Source organism: Protopterus annectens, chromosome 6.part0 (genome assembly GCF_019279795.1).
Source record: "Protopterus annectens isolate FY-2018-M chromosome 6.part0, PAN1.0, whole genome shotgun sequence".
NCBI classification, from domain to species: Eukaryota; Metazoa; Chordata; order Ceratodontiformes; family Protopteridae; genus Protopterus; species Protopterus annectens.
In genome coordinates this window covers 1579224760-1579249321 of record NC_056737.1, presented here as the reverse complement: position 1 = coordinate 1579249321, position 24562 = coordinate 1579224760, and the positions used below count along the sequence as shown (strand labels likewise).

Below are 24562 nucleotides of genomic sequence, written 5' to 3'. Positions count from 1 at the left end.
ATGCAAACACATTAAGTGGCATTGCATGGTAGTACAGAAGTTAATAATGAATCTGAAAATATCCAACTGTTTTTTCAACTATTTCTGTGGCAGCAGGTGTTAAGTGTAGGACTTTAATACACATAAAACTGGGTTTTAATACAGCAAATTCCAAATATTTTTACTGTTGTTCCATTTTACTTTACATTAAAATTCACATGAAAAAATATTGCATACTCCTCATTTTATTAAGGGTTGTACACTCAGTTTTAATAAACTCATTTGAATTATTTGTGTGAGTGATGGTATACTGATTAATATGTTTCTGTAATCATAATTGTGTTCTTTGGCCTTGGATGGTCTTCAGACTTTAATAATACTCATGCACACAGGGATCTATGAACCAAGACCTTGTCAGGTCACACATATACACGTTTCACCCCTCAGGCTGTCATGTGCATTTATATGTAAATAATGAATATGTCTGAGAAGCACTTCTGTGGCAAGTATGAAAAATCATAACTGTGGAAGAAAATGTTTTGTCCTTTATGCATAGGTTTGAATCCTACATTGTAAAATTAATTTTATCAGTGTTTAAAGCCACAAAAAATGTGTCAGGTCATAAAATTTCTGCTCCCAGTACATGTCTGAAAAATTAAATCACCTAGCAGTTCAAGCAGCAAACAATCCTCAAACTAATGCCAAGTGTCAGATTAATCTTCCAATTTAAAAAAAATGCTTTCCTCTTTGTTTGGTACTGTTGCTCTCTGCTTAATATCATGCAAACACAGTTGGCATCATTGTTCAGGTTTGCGCACTACCAGTAAATGTGATGATAGGCATTGGTGGGAAATCATTCTTAGTTATTGATGTTTTCCCTCGTAGTACATGTCTGGTGGTAGAACCAAAGGTGCCAAATTTAGGGTACAGAGGTGGGGTGTTGAGGGGTCTAGAATCTTCACTGGACTCCTTGTAAAATGCCACAGCCAAAGGCTCTTGCAGGGGGAACTATACTGGCTCCCAGTACAAGGCAGATGCATGGAATAGTCTGTCAAAGGCTGTATCGAGTGTGACTTGCATTCCACACACTGAAGAACAGTGTAGGCATTCCTTTAATGAACTGAAAAGGGGCAAGAGGGATTCACTGAACCAGTGGCTGCATCAGTTGTGTAAATATACTGATAAAGAGAATATATAGTAGCTAGAAAGCTGCATATAGACAAGATTGGTATGCATAATGCTCTTCTCTTGTTCTTTTCTCTTTATTTCACAGCTAACCAACATATTATGGGGAATAGGGATGCCCATGCTGAGCATCTAGAGAGACTGAAGGAAGCAAGAAATATGTATGCAGCACAACAAAACTATTATTTTAGATAATATATTGCTCCATTATACAGTTATAGCAAATAAACATGCATATCCTAACTGTAAAAGCATACATCCTTCAGTCTGTAGTCTAATACTGTAGTCAAACATTGTGGGTTCAAATGCCACAAGTAGCAAATAGATAGTAAAATCTTTTAAAATAGTATGTAATATAATTTTGACAAAATGCCCTGCTTTTTCTTACTCTGTATAACTGGATCAAGCATATGTGCAATATATGCACATTGCAAGGATAAATTTGAGCAACCCTTATAGTTTTTAGTTGTTAAGAAGTATGCTTAAAATTAAAGTAAAGATAAAATATTTATTACTGTGATAATGCACTGTATGCCATACATGATGTTTCTATTTTTTTTCTCTTACCCCAACCCTTATCTCACTTTTTTGTCTATGTGTTGTCAAAACATTTCCATGTCATCCATCTCTGACAGATCACAAAATGCTTTACAACACAGGCAGGTAGGTCACCCCCATGGCTCAGTCTGCTCCTGCTCCACTGGCTCCTACACTAATGCCCAGAATATCTGGGACTCAATCTGGCAGTACTGCCTCTGCTGCCTCTGCACTACCTGGGCCTTCCACATCAGGTAGCACTACCCCGGCAGCTGGTGCTGTTGTACCCTCAGGGAGTAGTGGTGAAAGTGGTGATATTACATGCGAGGAGAGATGCCAAGGTTGATGCATAGCATTGTGCACAGCACCACTGGTGCACACCTATGCCAATGGAGAGATTGCCCTTACTTATGGAGCATAAGCAAAGATGACAAGTACTCCAACAGTCAGTGGAGTAAGGGGACAGTGATTACAGTCCTGCGGGTGAGCATTGGATTCTCACTGCCCCCATGTTTGATAGGCATGGGCATCTGTTGTCTCCTTCATAACCCCAATCATGGTGTCCCCATCTTGTAGTGTCCCTCACCATCCCTGTGTCTTGTCTTTTGTTCTGTTTATTTACATCTGCTTCCTCACCTTCCCGACTTACCTGACCCAGAAATACCTCTGTACCTTACCGAACACTCCTCTCTTACTGAAAAAAAATCATCAATGGGCACCTGTCCCAACAAAAACATATTGTTCCATATGTAGCTCTCCACTTCACACATATGTTTTCTTAACACACTTGATTCAGTCCAATTCGCTATACAACATGATTGTGTTGTTGTTATCCCTCTTTGTTAAGATGACAGCCCAAATTCAGCTATCATTCAGTATATATTATCATTTTACACTGTTAAAGAATTGGATAGCTATGGTTCTTTCCTACCTCCCTCCTTCACATTCTTATATTGCTTTTCCATTGATCTTTGCCCTGCTTGCCCACAATGTCACCACTTTCCTATTTACCCCATTTTAACACCTTTAATCTAGTCAAAAAATAGAATGACACAACACACATAAGGAAAAAACAAACAAACAATGGAGCCCTTCGCCTTTTGGCCTCTGTGTTTGCATGGAGATGGCATTGCGCATCAATGCTAAATGATGGTGAAGAGATCTTCAATGGTGCTTGTCCTCCATAGAATGCTGCTTAAACACATGGTACTAAGGTAACACACAGTGTATGTAACAAAGAATTATTTCACTGCATTATCAATACATATTTAAAACTATTAGATACACCTGGATTTGAACCCTGTATCATCTGTGCTCCAAAAGACATGTGTCAATTGATTTACACCTCCTGCCACAGAGTCAGCTAAGCAGCAGGTGTGTTTCATACACTAAGTACTCAGAACTGTCATGTTTTATCAATGAGGCAAGGGTCATACTTGCACAACACTTAACTACGTGCAAGCAGGGAAATCAGTATAAATGTGCATCTCTCATGCACAAACACTGCCTTCAATCTCTCATACTAGCTGCTCAGTAGTGCACTACTGAAAATATACATTAGCATATATTACTTATGATTACTGTCCATTTAGTATTCATGCCATGAAAGTACATTTAAAAACACAAATAAAGGGAAGGCACTTATTTACACTGCAGCCTTCTGTTACCTCTCCTCATGCACTTCAACCTTGGTCTCTCAGGACATGTTCACAGATATAGCAACTACACTACAGAAATAAAGAACAAATGCTTTCTCATATACCATGCACATTTTTATGACAATGCACATTCAGATTTTCAAATACGTGTAGTAATGTGGACAACTATTTGCAAATAATTTGCAAACTTGTTTTTAAGGTATACCTGCACATTGGAATCACAACAGCAAATGCTACACTTTGCACATCCGTCAATGTGATAATATGCACATCTTTAATATTTTGACAGTTGTAGATGGCTAGCTATCCATTTCAGACAGGCTTCCCGACATCTTCTATCAAACATCCAGTGATGATGGCATCCACACTAAATTGTCATGCAGCCTTGTGCCATGGTGTTTGCATTAAGTACAGAGTTCTCTAGTCTGTGTACTTAGGTAGGTGTTCTAATCTCACTGCAGTCAACTGGGGTGTGTGTGTGTGTGTGTGTGTGTGTGTGTGTGTGTGTGTGTGTGTGTGTGTGTGTGTGTGTGTATGTGTGTGTGTGTGTGTGTGTGTGTGTGTATGTATGTGTGTGTGCACGCATGTGTATGTGTGTGTGTGCGCGTGTGTATGTGTGTGTGTATGTGTGCATGTGTATGTGTGTGCTTGTCTAGTCAGAAGAGCATAATTGTGTATCCTGTAGTCATCACTACAATCCCATGGAGTATCAATAATTTGACAGCTGGACATGCCTACACATCCATTTCATGCAGACCTCATATCTTCTCTCAAACATTCAATGATGATATCATCCACTATTAATTGTCCTGCAGCCTTGTAAAAGCCAGTCTTGTGCCATGACACTTGTGTTAAGTACTGAGTTCTCTAGTCTGTGTACTTAGGTAATTTTATGTTTGCAGGTGCTGTGAAGAGCAGTTTTGGCTATGTGCCCCTAAATGTAGGGGTTCTAATCTCACTGCAGTCAACTGATATGTGTGTGTTTACTTGGTTAACATTAGAGAGAGCATTTTACTCCAGCATGTGGGACACTGCTATTATCTTCTCCTCACCAGACACTGCTGATGTCATCACTTATAAAGTGTTGTCCGACACTCTCCAAGTCAGACTTGTGCTGTGGCACTTGCTTTAAATATGGAGGTCTTTAGTCAGTGTACTTAGATTGGTAGGTGTTCTGTTCTCACTGCAGTCAACTGGTATGCCAGTGTATGTGTGTTTCTTCACTTGGTTGATATTAGAGAGAGCATTTTACACCAGCATGTGGGACACTGCTATTACCATCTTCCTCTCAACACACTCTATTGAGGTCTTCAGCTATAGCTGTCTCACAAGCATTTTCTGTTAATGTCACAGGCTAGGTTAAGATTCCTGGAGTGAATGACTCTTGTGTCATTAGATTTGCAGATGTGCAGCATTTCCATCAGGGAAGGGTCAGAGCCTGGCCTATAGGCCAGACAAAAGTCACCTCAAAGACTATACAATACAAAGTACAGTGACAGAGCTTTCTGTCTATCCTTGTACATCATGGCATAGTTTGTAGGCCATGTATTTTCTTGTTGACCCCCTGTGGTCTCTCCAGCTGCTTGAGGTGTCTGGTGAGCTACATGCAAAAGAGAGCATTGTACCCTATTAGTGATCTGACAAGGGTTGAGTACAGTGGTGTTATAACATCTTCAGACCTGGATGCAGTGCCCTGATTTATGAGGTGCATGACTTAGAAAGCCTTCCTTATCACTGTGGAAAATTTGTGGTCAAAGTTCAGATTGCTGTCTACCTGTGTTCCCAGGTCTTGCACCACTGGGCTTGAGCTTGGTGGGTTGTGTTGTCAATAATGTAATTAGTGGGGAATCCCACTTTGCAAAAGGCAATAATAATGGCACTTTTTTGTGTTTAGTTTTAGTCAGTGTGGCTTTGGCACCAATCATTTGTCGGTGTTAGTCCCTCCTGTAATATGTTAATATCATTGGGGGAATCAGTGACTGCAATCATCAGCATACTTGCTAAGCCAAAGACCATATACTTTAGGCTGGACTTCTGAGAAATAGATTCTGAACAGTAACGGGTCCAGCACAGATCCCTGTGGTACACCACTGGTGATGGCTCTACTGGTAGAGGGTGAAATCACCAACTTTGACAGTATGTGTTTTATCAGTGATCCAATTGACTAACCATATAGTGATGTAAGGGTTAACCCCCAGCTAGGAAAGTTTCTCAATGATACCTTAGCAGGGGATTATGTCAAAACCATTGGCCAGATCAGGATACGCAGTATGCACAGTCTTACCTTCATCCAAGGCTTTGGTGACTCTCTCAAAGAAGTCTACTAGGTTTAATAAGCATGAGATACCCTTAATGAAGTCAAATTGGGTTGGGTCTAGAGTCTGAAAGTCACATATGTCCTTATTGATAAAGTCCATGATGATTCTTTCCAATGCCTTGCAGATGAGATGGTTAGCCTTATAGGTCTATAGTTCCCAGGGTCAGTTGATGGCCTCCTTCTGTGCATGAGGATTATTGCTGCTGTTTTCCACTCCACTGGAACAAAGCCAGTTCCCAGGCTTTGGTTAAAGAGGATGCTAATTGGGTCCACTAGGTCCTGTTTCAGACTGCTTAGTATGCAACCTAGGATGTTTGGCACTACTGAGGCCATGTGTTTAGTCCTGGAGAGCACAGATATGTCCTGATGTCTAAAGATAATAGGCAGAGGACTGTTGTCAGTTATACTATGGAGTATGGCTGGTGGGGCCAGGGGCTTGAAGTTTGCACCAAATCTGTCAGCTAGCAGGTTGACAATTTCCTTCTGTGCAGCTTCATGTTTAGACTCCTGTCATTAAGCAGCAGAACTTTGAGTTTGCCTCTGATTAATTTTGTTACATTGGAACTTTTGTTGCTTTGACATTGCCTAAAAAAAAGGTACTATGGGGGAGGCAAGCACATTTCCCAGTATCCAACAGCCTAGAGGACACAGGTGCAGACCCTCTCTAGCAAAGCAGTGTGGCTTGTCAACCATGTCATCCCAGGCTGACAGCTACTGGATCCCCCTGGACTGACACCAGAAGCTAAGTCAATTGTTGAAGTTCATCATCTTTTGTTTATATTGTGGCATCATCCTGGGTGAAGGTAGAATGATGCATAGGGCTAGGGACATACCCACCTAGGACACATAATGTGAGAGTTCAGTCAGGTATCTCTTCATTTAGTCCAGAGAGGTACATTTCAAGTAAATCGCCCCAACATTAACTATGGCAGAGTCATAACAGTATTTGTTGTTCAGTGACGCGAGTGACATAGTATAATACACTTGTATGTATATTGTTGGCATATCAGGACATGTGTTGTAGTGGAGCAGATCAACCATCGAAACAGTTCAGACTCCACCATCACTGTGACAATTACAGTATGGCATAAGTGTGCAAGTGTCTACATACCATCATTAAATGCTCTGTGACACATCAGTATGAATTTATATTGATTACATGGTTACATAAGTCTTGTCTCATACACATGTTGTTAATCTGTGATATACACAACAATGTATCACATGTTTTGATACAATTGCAACCTTGGGGAATTCATTGTAAGTGCAGTTGTGTTGCTAGAACCAAGGATTATTGAGGGGTCAGCAGCACCAATGTCTGACTATTATCATTTGTGTCACGAAATGCTCTGCAAGAGCCATACAAAACAGATCTGTAATGTGACCTGATATGGCATCAGGCTGCTGAAACGCAGCTTGCCTATGAAATATGTTGCGCAGTTGATGTAAGTACATGACCTTGTTACAGTTGTACAGCTGTGTACATAGTACCAGTGTGTGGAATGTGATGAATGACCATGGTTGTATGTAACGATCTTTTCACAAATCATGTATTCCAATACAATTGAAATGTTAAGTGGAATACACAGCTAAGCATAGATGTGCATGTGGATGCCACCAGATATACCCAAATGGAGTGCATAGACAATCCACTAAATGACCGTTTGTCTCACATGTCAACCCCTACCAAGCACCACTGTCCATCAGTCAATGTATACATGCAAATATTACTCAGTTTCTATGTTAAGGAGGGCAGCACATCTGTGCAATCTGCATGACTAACACAGAATCAATGGGCCGTGACAACATCACAGATTGCCTACAGCTTGACTCAGAACACGGACCTACCAGACATGGTTGGATCCATACTTCAACACAGCCTCCAGACAGAATATGTTCTTGCAGAAGGGTGTACATCACCATGCATCCATCTGACTGGGCGGGGGGGGGGGGGGGGGCAGCACCTGATGCATGCATGCATATATCAAATGATATATACAGATCAGTGTATACCACGACTATATATTTCCCACTCTGAAGGAAGTATGGGCCTCCTCAAAATTGATTACAGATCTGTAATTATGGGGCTGCATGCATATCTACTGACCTCACCAGATCCAAGCATTGTGAAAGTTTTAAAGCATGAGGAAAAGAAAGTCAACAGACATCAGTGCTTAGTTTGGTAGAAACATTTTTATATGAAGTGGGAATGTAAATCAAATTAGAATTAGACAAAAATCAGACTGCAACTGCATGTACTAAAAAATGAAAGAAAGAATATAAAGAAAAGGATCACATCAGAATGAAATAAAATTAGAAAAATCCATACATATAGTAGCAAGTACATAGATCTCTTGGAATAACCTCATGTTGACCAAGTTTGTTGCGGGAATGGTTAAGTATAGACAAATTGAAACCAAAAAAACTGAAAGGCTAATAATCTCAGCTCAGGATAGTGGACTATCTACACTTTGGTTTACAAATACCATTGAACATGTGGGAGAAACAGACAAATGCAGTTTCTATAAAACAAAATGGAAACAGTCGCACATCTTGTTGGTGGGAGTGATGCACTCATGGCAGAGGGCTTGTATACTGAAAAGCACAATATGGCAAGACTGTTGCATTTGGGATTGTGCAAACATTATAATATTGAAGTAGCAGAGAAGCATTAGAAACATGAACCACAAAGCATTATAGAGATTGATTAAGGTGATGTCAAAGTAGGATTGCCCATTACAAACAGTTAAAAACATAGATGCAACAAAAAATGGATATAGTAGTCCATGAAAAAGACAAAAGTAGCACTGATCGATGAAATGGCTAAACCCATTGATTACAGTGTCTTATGTACAAAGAGATACAAAGTCACAAAATACCAGGATTTGCAGGCAGAATCAAGGGCAATGAGGAAGAGAGATCCTCAGATAGTTCCAATAGTAGTAGGAGCAACATGCCTAATAAAGAGGAATTTGCAGTTGCTCTTAGATATGCCGAGAATACATGTAACTGTATGAGTTATAAAAGGAGTCAATTCTGGGCACATAGTCAAAAGTGATCTTTTCCGCACTTGCAAACATCAAAGATTGAAGCAATATTAAGTTCATGAGCTTTAACTGTACTGTGATGTAGGAATGGGGTCCATTTCCATGGAGAAATTAAACCAAAAGAAATTGTATTATAGAAGTTTTAAGATGATGAGACTAGAGAGAAAAATCCATTCAGTGAATCAGACTCATTAAGAGATGATGGAGAGGGTGGGTTTACAAATGGATCCCAAGTGTAATAAATGAACAGGCTGGTCCAGTTTCATTTCCTGTAGAAAGAATAGACCCCGATATCTTGCACAGAAAACATGATAACCACCTAAGGACCAAAGTGAGCATAGATACTCACAGAACTGAAGAAGTGTGTCCAACTACAGAAAAGTTTGACAGTAATAGTGAATGCGAATGTCTATAAAGTACTGAAAATGAGGTAGGCAGATCACAGCAGACTGCAATGCCAAGTGTGAGTTTGCAGTTGCATTGACACTTGCGGTTTCTGAGCCACCTGCAAATGTCTCAGCTTTTGAACTGACTCACCAGTATCTGATTTATGATGATGGAGTCTTCAGGTACATGCACTCTCTGTTTGCATTAAATGGGCATTTGTCTCCCACTGAAATACAATTTATCCTGAGCAAAAGCATCATGATGTCTCTTAAATGAAACATACTAGGTGTCTACAAAAGCAAGTCAGACTGCAGCATAAAATGTGATGACACATGCACACAACACTCAAATAATAAGCTGGACCTAAACTTTATACATGGTCTTCTTGGGTGCAAGTATGCATACGTGCACGTGTGTGTGTGTGTGTGTGTGTGTGTGTGTGTGTGTGTGTGTGTGTGTGTGTGTGTGTGTACGTCTGCATGTAAGTTTGTAGGTTTGTGTTTGTGTGCTTTCTCAGGGCAGTTCATTATCTAATAGTCATGCTTTAATAATAAGAAAATAATTGCAATTATTAGCAAAAAATCAGTAAACTGTATATTAGACAATCACAATAACATTTATGATCTAAAATTTACCTCAAGTTTGTGTCTAAAAGATTCCACTCTGTTTTTCGTGTCATACACAATGGTAGGTATTTCCCCAGCTTCAAATGAGATCTTTTTCTCTAGTTCCTGAAGTCTAGAATAAAAAGTATACAGAATGAAGACATGGCAAATACAACTCTTAACACAGCTTCATTTACACTGATGTATGTAGGATTATTTCCTGCAATAATTTTATTTATTTAACATTTGCTTACCAGGAAATTTCAGCTGGGACAGAGCCCATTTTCAGAGGGGGCCCAGGGAAAAATGCTCTAAATGCATGTCTTTTGAGTGTGGGAGAAAACCAGAGCACCCAGAGGAAACCCACATGAATGCAGGGAGGTCTCTACATAGAAGGCACCCCAGCCAAGAACTGAACCAGAAAACCTCTGTGTTTAAATTAATTCATGTAGCATTACTCAGAGCAGTCATGATGCTGAAAGCTGACTGGAGTATTCATTAATCATGTATAAATTATGTTAAACAGTAAACATGATGCTTGTGTGAGGTAAACACTTTTCTGCACACTTCATAGGTTCATAGGTAGGTACTGGGCTATCTGCCCGAAGGCATATATTAGCCCAGCCACATTATGCGGTATTCACCACCCCTTTGGTTAGTTCCCTAGGCCCTTGATCTAGCAGCTAGTACCCTTGGCCCCTATCTAGTAGAGCTGTTGGTATGATCCCTGGTGTGAACTTTCTGTTACCCATCCACTCGTCAAGGTTCCTCTTGAAGAGTGATAGTGAGGGGCTCCGTCTTATGTAGATCGGGACCTTGTTCCATAGCAAGGGAAGTCTTTGCGAAGGGAATCTATCCCTCCAGCATGTTCTATTCATTGTTGTGCTGAGGTTTATATCTCTAGAGCGTGTAGCTAGAGTAGATTTGGTTTTGCTAAGATGGAGCACGTTCAACAGTTCTGGGTTGGACATGGCTCTAATGTATGTTAGACAGAGATCGCCTCTGAGAAGGCGGTATGCAACAGAGAAAAGCCTTAGTTTTTTTCAATCGTGCTGCATAGGGCAACTGTTTGAGGACAGTAATCCTCTTAGTGAGGTACCTCTGTGGTCTCTCCAGGTGCTGGAGATGCCTAGCCAGGTACATTCCAATTGGTGCATTGTACTCAATAATGGGTCTGATGAGGGAAGAGTAGAGGGGCACCACTACATACTTAGATCTTGATGCAAACCCTTTCATGATCAGATGGGTCACATAGAAGGATTTTCTATCCACCTTGGCAACATGGTTATTAAAGGAAAGTTGACTATCTACTTGGGTCCTTAGATCCCTTATTACTTCTTCAGATTTCAGGGGGTTACCTCCTATGTGGTAGTTCGCGGGTACTCTGTTTTTTTCCGAAGGGGATTACTACGCATTTTTTAGAGTTTAGCTTGAGACCATGGCTTTGACACCATGCATCAGTCTCATTAAGGCTCTTCTGGAGGATATCCATGTCGGCAATTATAGCACCCAGTTTGCAGTCGTCTGCAAACTTGGTCAGCCACAGCCCTTCAGTGCTTGCCTGTACTTCTGAGAAGTATATGCCAAACAGGAGGAGCCCCAGGACAGAGCCCTGAGGCACACCGCTCATTACTGGTCTGGATTCGGACATAGATCTTACTTTGTGGGATCTGAGAGCCAGTTTGTGATCCATCTTGTGACGTAAGGGTTTATGCCCAGGTTGGTGAGTTTATCAATAATACCCGAATGGGGAATGGTGTCAAATGCTTTAGCAAGGTCAAGGTAAGCCTTATGTACCTCCTTTCCCTTACCTATAGCCTGAGTAATTGTCTCAAAGAAGTCCACCAGGTTCAGGAGGCATGATCTGCCCTTGACGAAGCCGAACTGTGTGGGGTCAAGTGTTTGGAGGTTCCCAATCTCTCCATTTATGAGTTCCATAATGATTTGCTCCATTGCCTTACAGATCAGACTGGTCAGGCTTATTGGTTGGTAGTTCCCAGGGTCGGTTGTGGGCCCACCCTTGTGCAGTGGAACCACCGTTGCTGTGTGCCATTCTATGGGCACATATCCTATCGAGAGGCTGAAACTGAACAGGGTATTCAGATGCGGGGTTAATTCATTTTGGAGCTTGCGTATGACACAGCCCGGGACACCATCTGGTCCCATGGAGGCAGTGTTTTAGCTTTAGATAGAGCCTTATTAATCAACGTATCAGTAATAATTGGAGTTACACAATCCCCTGGAATAGTAATAGGCCCTGTAGGTGGTGATGGGGAGGGGGGTATGTACTGAACCTGTCAGCCAAGATGTTGGCAATGTCAGTGGGGTCAGTGTATTTTGTTCCATTTTGTACTAGCTCAGAACAGACCTGAGCATTGCCATTTAGGTTTTTGATGTAACCATAGAAGGCCTTATGGTTATTCTTGGCATCCTTGGCAACTTTCTTTTCGAAATTGGCTTTAGTTGACTTGATGAGGGCCCTCAATTTCTTGCTAATGCTGATCAGGGATGATTTTTTCTACTTGAGATTTGGCCTTTTTTTGTATAAGTCTCCTCCTTTTATTGTATAGTTTGCTTATGGTCGGGGTCCACCAGACTGGTTTCTTCTTGCTTGAGGAAGGAGTCTTGGTTTTATTTGGGATAGCATGGTCCATGCAATCCTGAAGATGTATATAAAGTGCCTTGGTGTAGGATTCGGCATCCTGGATATCATTATCCTTCTGTAAGGGAATAGTGAAGTTTTCCACTTCTGATGCAAGTAGTTTGAAGTTTGCTTTGGAAAGTTTTTTTACAATGGTTTCTTTGACTGGGGAGGTGGAGGGGTGAGGATGTCCAGGGTTATCAGTTTGTGGTCTGATCTGACCAGAGAGGGAGTGATAACGGGTGTGGTACAATGGGCGCCCATATTTGTGATGACTAAATCCAATATGTTGTCCCCTCTAGTGGGAGAACATACCAGTTGTTCAAGGACATTTGAATTTATAAATTCTATGAACCACTGGGCATAGAAGATGGAACTTTGGTAGTTCACCCAGTCTATACCAGGGTAGTTGAAATCACCCAAAATGATGGTGTTGGGTAGGACCTTTATATTTTCCAATGCCTCAAGGAATGCTGAGTGAGCATCTTGGGACATGGTGGGCGATCTATAACAGGCTATGACTTGAAATGTGGTTTTGCCTGCTGATAGTTGCGCATGGATGATCTCTGGGACATCATGCTGCACCACTAACCTGGAGATGTGGGTATCCTTGATGAATATGGATACATTCTGCCCTTTGTACTGTGATCCGGTAACTGAGGCCGGAAGGTATGATATGAATTGTAACCTGGTAGTGCTGGGGTGCTCTCTGGAGCCTTGAACCAGGTTTCCGTCACTGCACAAACATTGATTTTCTCCATACTGATGAGTGCCTCGAGTTGTGTGCATTTTGAGGTTGAGACTTCTGGCATTGATTAGCATTACCCTTAGTTTTTGGTTACCTGTGCTGGTTACGGTGGTTGGTTTGTCCTTTGAGCTTTGCCTAAAAAAGGCACTATGGGGACGGCAAGAGCATTGGCCAGTATTCGAAAGCCTAAGGGTGACAGATGCAAACCATCTCTGGAGAAACAGCGAGGCTTGTCTATCATGTCATCCCAGGCAGACAGACACTGGATCCCCTTAGAATGACACCAGAAGCTTAGCCAATTGTTGAAATTGATCATGTTGTCTTTGTATTGTGGTATCATTCTAGGTGAAGGTAGTATGCTGCTCAAGGTCAGGGTCATACCAGCTTGGGCTACATGATCAGAGAGCTCCTCAATGTCTCTTTTCATGTATTCCAGGGAGGTACATCTTAGATCATTCACACCAACCTGCACAATGAAAGCGTCATACTTGTACTTGTTCTGGAGTGACCTAAGTGCCTGTGTTATGTGGCGGATCCTAGCATCCGACAGGTAGCGGACAGTAACCTTTTCCTTCTTCAGCCTGGTGAGTGGAACATCTGTGTGCCTTACTATAAAGTCTCCTAGTACTAGCGTGTTGGGTATGGTGTTTTGCCTTAGGGGCTGTTGTGAGGCACACTGCTGGGGCTGTTGTGAGGCACACTGCTGAGGTGAATTATGTGTTTTCTGTCTTGTGTTTGGAGGTGCAGGTTGCTTGCTTGCCTGCTTTGGAGGGCCCTGTTTCTTTTCCAGATTGGTACCTAGTGCCTCCAAATATGTTTTTGTGTATTTATGTGTAGGTTTTGCCGGTGATTGTTTTGTAGATCCATGTGTGACTGGTGGTGTGATGCTAGTGTGTCTCTTCTCCTCGACTGTCTGTTACAGTCATGGGTTGAGAGCACTTAGCCTCCAGTCTGGCTGTGTATTTGCATCTCTCAAGTGTTTGTGTCTAGAGGTAAGAGGAGAGGGTTGTCTGTATACATGAGGCAGTTGTGACATTGCCTCAGGATGCCCAATTCCACCAGATGAACTGGAGAGTACACCTGAAGCTGACCTCTGGACATGCTTGGAAAAGTAAATTTCACTTGTCTTGTGGACAATCGAGGGTCTTATGCTGTATTATAATAGTGCTGTCTAGGAGATTTGGAAAATAATAGTGCTGTCTAGGAGATTTGGACAAGTGCTGATTTGGGTTATGCAAGTGCTGCAATAAGAGTAGTTGATTTGAAGCACTTGAGTTGAGGCTTGTCTAGTTCTAAGGGAAAATTTGCAGCGCAGACTTTGTGGAGCCAGGAATAGTATACCCCAGCTAACCGGCACTGCCCGACGCTGCTCTGTGCGCAAGACTGTGCAAAAAGAGAGAGTTGCAGGGTTTTAAGAGAGAAAGATCAAGGAGTTTGGAATTCACCCAAAATGGCCAGTAAAACTACAGTTTCTAGGCAGTAACCACTCCTACAGGGACAGGCAGGCTGCTCAGTGTTAACCACTGCCACTGGTGAACACAGAGACTTCCCTTTAGCCCAAGTAAGCACTGGCCTCCATGAAACTTACAAACAGTTCAGAACAGCAACTCTATAACTGAACTTTTTTTTAAATTATAGAAAGTGGGAAAATAGCAAGATTTTTTTGTTTTTTTTTTGTTTAAGGATAGCAGAGACACACAAGTAGCAAACTAGTCGGAACAGTGCAATAAATTACCCCAACATGTGTGTGCTAGGTTAGAGGCAGGTAAAATGCAACTTTAAGAAAAAACGATTTTAAATTAAGTGCAACAAAAAAAATGCAATAAACAGGCTCTAGGTATGCTCTAAATACTGTTTCTAATACAGATATCAACTTTTGCAAGTAGGAAAACGTCGAAATGTAGGCGGCAATGCAGCTTTTTAGCTTATGAGTAGTACTTTACAAAGTTTTAAAATGAAAAGCATGAAAGCTATCTTAAACTGTTGCTGAAAACACTTTTTCAAGAATTAGTGAAAGTGAAGTTCCCTTACAGGGTAAGGGTCTGTAGTTAAGACCTGACTCCTGGTTACTGCCTTTATGGAACCTGCATGCTCGCCTCATTTCTTTGTGGGTTTCCTTTAATTACCCAAAGACAGGTCAATCAACTACTCAAAATTGTCCAGATGACATGGCCTGGGTTTTGGTTGAAACGGGTTTGTAAGGATCATTTCACCTGTTTAACAGATGATTAATTCAATAACTAAAACTATTGCAGTGGACAGCCATATCAGTCATGTGAAGGGTTCTGAATGTAAGAGGCCCAAATCAGCAGTATTGTTGCATAAATTTGGTGAATACATCAAGAGAAACGTTAACATCCAATATGATGCCAAGGAGGGAGAGTCCTCATTTGTGAGACTAGTGAACCAATTTTAATTGGTTATCAGAGTATCAGAGGGTGACCTGAGGGAAACTGAAATGAGTGGAGTTTGTTGAGATGACTTTACTGAAGGGGCTTAGTAGCTTTAATCTACCATTCTACAGTGTTATTGTGTCTATACCAATTTACTATAGCCAGGATGAAAATGTTGTGTGTGCTCTCAATACTAGCTTAATGTCCACTCATTGTCCACAGCGGAGGAAGCACTTCAGAAAATGATAAGGCATCCTGACTAATACCCAAACTAATATTATGATGAATGAAGGCTCTGTCACCCAACTTTCACTCAAGTGCCCTAGAAGGAATAAATGAGCAGTGTAAGCAATTAGAAGACCTCGTGTCTTAAGGTCATCCGGCAAAGGGGACATTATTATTTTAAAAACGAAAGTTGATAATATTGTTTGACTATCACAATTTCAAAATACTACTAAGACAAGACAAGAACAACACATTTTTTTGTGAAAAAATTTAACTCGCAAAACAAAGTTGGAGAAACATTGCTTTTACCAGCGTCAACAAATTATAGAATGAATTACCAGAGAGTAGAACATTTCTAGCCTTGACAATTGCAAGGCTGATTTAGATAAATGTTTTTATGATAGGATCTATGGTGTTTGTTTCAAGTGGCAAACTTATTTAAGGTCACTATGTGGTCCAGAGTTTGTGTTTAATATGCAATGTTCAATGTCCAGTTTAAGACATACACCCAAACCACTGAATAGCATTTTTAATCACTCACTTGCATCAAATAAATTCAAATTAAACTGGTACTGCCTGATAACAGATTGGACTCTGAAGAACGTTTTCCATCCTTAAAAGGTTAAAATTATTCTGAGTCATGGGAATACAAGCAGGCAAGGATCAGATTTCCCCAAACTGGACAAAAAGATCATTGATTTACTCAGTCATAAAAGAAGAAATAGTTTATAGTGCCTGCTACTAGATATTCTAGGTTTAATTTCTATAAGTCTTTTGGGTTTCTAATATCATGACAGAAATAGACCCCATTCCTAAGTCAAAGTGTAATTAAATTTTTGTGAAATTAGTATTGTTTCCATCTTTTATGTTAGCCAAAACTGCTCTTCACAGCACCTGCAATGTGCCCAAAAATGACTCCGAATTTGTTCAGTATTACATGACTGATCTTACAGAAGACTTCTTTCTAATCATTGCTGGCCTCTTTGAAACAAATTATCAGTCTGCTTTGCAATAAATAAATAAATAAATATTCCATGGTACTTATCATCTACAACCTGTCAGTTCAGTGACTTCTTGATCGTTGTAACTCAAAATCATGAATTATCAGAACAAGATCAACATCATGACTTAATGCTAAAATAAATCATTATCAAACTAAATGCTAAAAAATGTAGCATCATCACTTTTGGTAGACAATCACTCCCTCGTCATACTGCATACCACTAGAAAACATAGTCATGGATCTATGAGAATTCTCTCTTTTGACCATCATGTGGCAATGGGTGTTAGGAAATCCTTTATTTAGCACACAGCTAATTGCTAAAGGAATATCATCAAGGTCTAAAAAAGGCAATCACTCTCTTATACTTAGCACTGATCAGACCAAGTATCAAGTACACTGCCCACCTTTGGGATGTATCTCGCTAAAAACATCAAACAATTAGAAATACACCAAAGGCTCCTAATCAAAAAGTTCACAGGCCCTAATTCCCTGAGCTATGAAGAAAGCCTATAAGCTCTGTTTCTTTATTCAGTGTCATACAGACTTTTGAGGGGAGATCTCTCTCTCTTGCTTACCATTCCATTAGAAATCAAGTTGACCTGGACCTCCTTTATCTCTGTAAGCCTAGTGGCTTCACCAGCAGTGGAATGAGGGACCTGAACCTTCACTAACAAATAAATACAACATGGAAAAGGGACAGGCTTATAACCCAGTACCTCCCTAACCTCTGGAATAAACTTCCCCTGCATGTTAAGGAATGCAACTCACTATCCTCCTTTAAATATAACCTAAATGACTGGATGGCTTTTTACAAAGTTACTCCAGTATTGAATGCTTTGGCCCCTCCCAGACAAACAAGGTACAACCTTTGACTGGGTACTGGCATGGCATAAATGGTCATAAGACTCAACAGCCTTCCAATATCTATGAATCTCTGCAGCTAAGCAGATCTTCCAGCATCTTTCCTATGAAGGTTTACAAAGACATATATCTCAGTAACTGATTAAAAAAATTCTATCACCACCATCATTTTACATCTTTTTCAGTGGCGGCTGGTGACTTCAAATTAAATGGGGGCTGCAGGAAACAGCTGAATGGGTGGGGCCAATGGGAATGAGTGTGGCCAACTAGAAAGGGGTGGAGTTATGCTCAAAAGCACAACAACTGGAACTTTAATTAAATACGTTGCCCTGGGTGCCGAACCATCATTACGAGAGTCCAAGACAAAATGAAGTGTAGAAGAAAAAAATGTTTCAATGCATTGGCTACATGACAGCTTAATTAATATCTAGATGAAAACAAAAAGGTTGTGAGGCATGAAAAAATAAATTACTTTTTAAATACATTACTGGAATACTAGTCAAAATCAAGTCTAAAAAACAAGCTTCTCCTTGCACTGCAGTTCTAATTATAACTTATATTCAGCTTTATAAAAGAACCAAGTAACATGCTGAAAGTAGAAATCTCTGTGATACCCCCACTTGTAAAAATGTTTCTTATCCAAAAAAGACCTGCTGCCTGACAACAACTATCTATTTGTTTCATGGGGAAAACATGATCAAAGTAAAAAATGAACAGCAAACAAGAAACAAGCTCAAGATAAATTGCTTAAAGGATTACTGCACATGTTATGGACCACACATGATAGATTGGCACTTTGTTTAATTTAAGAGTAAAGCCTGCAAAGATTACTGCAAATCTCCAACAAATGTAATGAGCTTCTGAAAATACTGTAATCCTGTCCTTTATTACAAATGCTGTCATATGCATTTCAATATCTAAGGTTTGTACATTATCTAATTATGTAAATATTCTCTGCACGGCAACAACAAAAAGGCTTTCAGTGTTGGTAATTATTTAACAGTACGCTTATTAAAGGTTACTTGCATCTTATAATCTCAGACAAGCTTACCCGATGGTCATTAAAGCATTGTGACTTAAATACAAAGCAACAGGGCACTGCGACAGCATGCATTTTCTGAATAAGCAGAAATCAACAGTATAAAAATATGACAGAAAACCAGAACATTCTGCAAAATCAAGGACGATGAAAAGCCACTGTTGTACTTGTGTCTACCTTGGCTGGGGGAATACTCTGCACACTTATACTGCATAACCACTCCTTGCCTTGCTTGGACACATCCAGAGTCACTACATGGGGGAGTGGGGTGCAACAAGTATGTCACAATTTGAAATGTCTCTGGCTGATGGTGATGGCTCTGACACTCATACCTTTCAACCTCAGAGCAAGAAATCTGGACAAAGCCATACATAGAAGTGAGACACAGGCCCAAAAATAAGGACAATTTTTAAATATTGCTCTTATAAACTTAGAAAGATAATAGAATAGTAGTAGGTCTTGCATTAGTATGAATTTTCTGAAGGGTATGAAATCTGAAACCCAAATGTCTGCCATTATTTTCTAACTTCAGTCTTTAATGATTTGCCACTAATTTGGCAGAAAAAACACAATTTTATGAAAAACAGACCAAAAATGTGATGCAAAAATATAAAATTGCCACACAATACAGCTGGGAACCTGTCAAAGAAGGGACATCTTTTTAATATTAGTACTGTTGACTTGAGCAGCTGACAAAATAAGAGCATCTACATGCATTTCTGAAATAAAAGTAATCTATAACTCTGATCATTACAGTTATTTATAATTGTAAACCCTCCACGTTTTCTTCCAAGATTGCCATTTTACGGAGGGGTTATTAGGGGGAGAGCAACATTTTGAGCCAAAATTGGGGACAGTTGAGAGGTTTGGATATTCCTTATTCTATAAAGCAATTTATTTGCATGTACCTCTCAACCTCTTAATGCAGGAAATCTGGACAAGGCCAAATAAATATATTGGGGGAACATAAAAACAGTACTAAAAAATGCTCTTATATAAACTTAAGACAGTTGACAGAATAACAGGGCTTGCTTTAGCATGCATTTTTCTGAAAGTTATAAAGGGAGGGTGGCCTAATGGTTAAGGCGTTTGCCTTACAAACACAAGGTGCAGGGTTTGAGTCTCACAAGGGATAATTGGCTAGGCTTACAATGGCTTGCAAGGGCAGTTAGTCTAGTATTAACCTATGAACCTATAATGTCTGAAACTCAATGTCTGTCATTACTTAGTAACTTAATTCCCAAATGATTTGCCAGAAAACCACAACTTTTATGAGGAACAAACCAAAAATAAGAAGCAAAAATCTATTTATTCTGCAAAAATCTGGACAGTTGAGAGGTATAGTTCAGCCAGGGCTGTCTGAGTTTGCTGCCCTTCCCCCCTCACAAAATCATGGTCGAATGGAGCCTCCCCCCTGCAGCCATTACAATGTCCCATTCCTTGGTTATTTCACCCCATTTACCATAAACACTGTAATGTGCATACTGCTTTACTTCTGCGAAGATTTGGATTTCATTTGAAAGTTTTATTTTGCATTTTACAGCACAAACCCTCATAGATATCTGCTAAACAAAGCAATGCAGTCTCACAATGAAAATAGACTTAGCATTAAAACTTCTCTGCCCTTGAAACTCACATTCATTGAAACAGCATTGAAACCCACATTCAAAGAAAATACATTTTGCCAGTGGAAGATAAAGATTAACTTTGGGCTGTTTTCAAATCATAGGCCCCTTAAACACAAAACACACACATGCTCGTTGATACACCTTCCTGATTGTATTAAATTATATTCCTTATACAATACAGTACAGTTGTTAGAGTGCATTTTAAATTTATTGTTTTGAACATTTTTCCAGTAAACAATGAAACAAAATGCATGCACCAATAATGACAAAACTACTTACATTTCCATCATAAAAGTCTACTCAAACTTCTACAGTCCACCAGTATCAGTAAATATGCACAATCTCTGAAGAAGTAAAAGTCATCTAAATAATTCCACATTAAAGAAATCTGTAACTAATGAAGAGGTTGTTGCTAGCAAACAACTTTATATGTCATTGTTTCATCTACAAATAAAGTGGTTATTCCTCTTGAGGAATAAATTGCCCATGTTGCATTAAAAAAATAATAAGCAGTAGAGAATGGATGGCAAACTGATAACAAGGTCATAGTTGCTAGGTATCTTCGCCAAAAATTGACTGCAGCATCCACCCCATTTACAACACAGTACAGTATCAGCAATCCATCTACCTACTGTGGGAGTAGAACCCACAGCCTTCTGCATCAAAAGGAAGTAAACTACCTGTTGTACTAGTAACAATGCAAGTAGACTCACCATAAGCAGTACTAAACTTTTGTTCCCCTGCAGTTCTCAGATCCTTGTAAAATCTACTCGATACTCCGTTGCATCTCTGAACTTTGCAGCACAAGAAATCTGGAAAAAGCCAAAATGTATTGGGGGGGGGGGGGCAAAAGGCCAAAAACCAGGGACACACTTTAAACATTGCTTGCATAATGCTGGAAGTTGCTACAATAAAATGCTGTGTTACCACCATACATTTCACTGCCAAGCCCTGAACCCAGGGGAACTGTGTGCAAAACACTCAGAGCAACATACCACTATGCCAAATCAGCTGTTTTGTGAAAGAGGAAGACTGAAACTTAAATGACTACCATTTAGTGAATTCAGTTCTCACCATAGCTGTTAACCTCTTAGCACAAAACACCTGAACAAAGCCAATAATGGGGGAATACAGCCCCCAAACATATTCAGTGAATTCAGTTCTCACCATACCTCTCAACCTCTTAGCAAAAAACACAAATACAAAGCCTGTAATGGGGGAATACAGACCCCAAACATATTCAGTGAATTCAGTTCTCACCATAGCTCTCAACCTTAGCACAAAAAACCTGGATGAAGCCAATAATGGGGGAATACAGTCCCAAAAATAAGGACAAATTTCAAATATCCATGTTATAAACCATGTACTTTCTGAAAAATATGAAGTCTGAAATTCAAATGCCTTTTTATTTAACATTTGTTAACCAGGAAAGTCTGACTTGGAACAAAAGTCAGTTTTCAGCAGAGCAGGGAGAAACACTCCAGACACATGTTTGTAAGACAGGAAAGCATGCAGACTCCCCACAGAAAGCACCCCAGCCAAGAATCAAACCTGAGAACCTGTAGCTGTCAGGCAACAATGCTACCAGTGGACCACTGCACTACTGACTTTGCCAGGAACAACAAACATACAGAAACCACAGATTTTATGAGGAACAGAACAAATATGATGCAAAAACCTGCAAATGATTTACAAATGGTGGTGAGTAGGGACTTCAGGCCCTTACTACCTGCACCCCAGGTACAGGGTTCAAGCCTGAGTATTCTCTACCCACCAGTATGTAGCAACTGGGGCACTACACACACACCAAGCAAGAGCAAGCAAGCAGGTTGCTACTGTCCCCCCCCTAAAAAAAAAACCTGTAGTCACATTCAATTATACATGACACAATACAGGCGAAGGTGATTTTACTGTCCTATTCCATCTTTAGACATGTTTTTTTATCTGCTACTGCTTCTACACTCACTGATTTTGATTATTATTGATTCAAAAATGAGTAAAAGGTTAACGGGAAATGTGGGTGAAAAATAAAGAAGATTGATATAAAAATAAGGAATAGGTTAAAGATAATCAGATATGTCGATGACTGCAAATAGGGTAACATCATTACTTCAATGAAAGATGTTGAAGATCTCAAGCTGGTCTACAAAAAATACATACCAAATGCATTGTAATTGCCTCCTCATTAATGTGAATGTGTGGATTATTATGAGATATGACATAAGATGTACACTATTGTTACAAAATGCATGTTCAAATTATAAACAAATAGCACTATAACTAAAGATCCAGGGGCAGTGGTAGACAGCATTTTAAACTTTGACTAATGTTTAGGTACCAAGGTTAGAAAAAACATGTTCCGTGGCTCTTCAAATTCTAAAATGAATATCAAGTGGCTAAAGGGAAATCAGTGCAGACTCACTGACCTTACACTGACCTTACTCTCTATTCACACGTATGCAGTTACACTGACCTTACTCTCTATTCATACGTATGCAGTTACACTGACCTTACTCTCTATTCATACGTATGCAGTTACACTGACCTTACTCTCTATTCATACGTATGCAGTTACACTGACCTTACTCTCTATTCATACGTATGCAGTTACACTGACCTTACTCTCTATTCATACGTATGCAGTTACACTGACCTTACTCTCTATTCATACGTATGCGGTTACACTGACCTTACTCTCTATTCATACGTATGCAGTTACACTGACCTTACTCTCTATTCATACGTATGCAGTTACACTGACCTTACTCTCTATTCATACGTATGCAGTTACACTGACCTTACTCTATTCATACATATGCAGTTACACTGACCTTACTCTCTATTCATACGTATGCAGTTATACTGACCTTACTCTCTATTCATACGTATGCAGTTACACTGACCTTACTCTTTATTCATACGTATGCAGTTACACTGACCTTACTCTCTATTCATACGTATGCAGTTACACTGACCTTACTCTTTATTCATACGTATGCAGTTACACTGACCTTACTCTTTATTCATATGTATGCAGTTACACTGACCTTACTCTTTATTTATACGTATGAAGTTACTAAGATTGCATTTTGGGGGACTACTGAGGAGCCTAGCCCAGATTCCCAGTTGACTTGAAATACCGTCTGATTAAGTGACTTGCTCAAGTTTACAAAGTAAGCAAATGAGGGATGAGAAAATTAAACCCTGTACCACAGGAGCTGCACTTCACAGCCTTAAACATTTGTGTCAACTGCCAGACTAAACCCCTTGTGCCACCTGCAAGATTATATTGAATATAGTGTTGTGTTTATAGCCTTTGAATAAAAATACATGCAACTAATCTTTATTCAAGAAATAGTCCTTAAATGAACATTTCCAAAACAATGTTATAGGCTTTTGTGGAAAATCAGCAGATGTCAGTAACTTCCCTAGAAAATATTACCATAGTGTTATACCAATCAAGCTCATGGAATCCAGTAGGACATACACTTGCCAATCAAACCTATGAAATATAAAAGCTACAAACCTAACAAAAACAGAAACCTAAATGGAGTCATGCTTAGATGAGACTACTGTATGAGTATATGTTATTATTAATAAAAAAATCACCTGATAAAATAAAGACATGACTGGCTAAAGATTAGACTAGCTGGACAATGGTACAGCAGACAGAAAAGAAAAAGCACCCGAAGAGATAACTCATAACTAGTGTGAACCATCACATAAACATGTTATACCTACAAATTATTTTAGATTTTAGCAAGTCATGTTTGCTTTTCTGTTTCTAAAAATTAATTAATTCTACTGCTTGTTTTCTGAGTTTCTCTCACAATTTGTCTTTGATGCTTCTTCAGGGAAATGTGCAATTTGCATATTTATTTTGTTCATTATGTAGAAACTTTTGCAACTGCAGTTATTTGTCGAGCCTTTATTAACAGGTTTCCAAATGAAGTTACTTGTCTGGATTTGAAGACATTACTTTAAATGTGTCTGTTTACTGTTTTTTTTTTTGTTATGATGGCTGAAATATGTTTTGATCACCAGTTGACCTAAAAGCACAGCAGTACTAGCATTTTATGTATTTAACATGGTGGCCAGGCAGAATGAAGTACGACATTTTAAGCATGGCTTAATTTCAGGGAAGGCACTCATGGCAACATTAATTAAGCTTGTTTGAAGCTTTACATATCTGACATGTACTCAGATAATACTACCCTATACAGCTGTCCACCCACAGATGGTTAAGAATAGTTTGTTGTAGGATTTACTAATGGGTATACGTTCAAAGTGAAAATAATTGTAAATCTTA

General features: G+C 39.7%; 1 protein-coding gene across 1 annotated transcript in view; it reads right to left on the bottom strand.

The window, feature by feature from the left end:
* Positions 1–24562, bottom strand: part of LOC122804009 (high affinity cGMP-specific 3',5'-cyclic phosphodiesterase 9A-like) — a 708135-nt gene that overhangs the window by 406401 nt on the left and 277172 nt on the right. The window contains exon 4 of the mRNA XM_044073690.1: positions 9746–9848. Within this exon, the coding sequence (XP_043929625.1) occupies positions 9746–9848 (103 nt within the window). The remainder of the gene's footprint in view (positions 1–9745; positions 9849–24562) is intronic.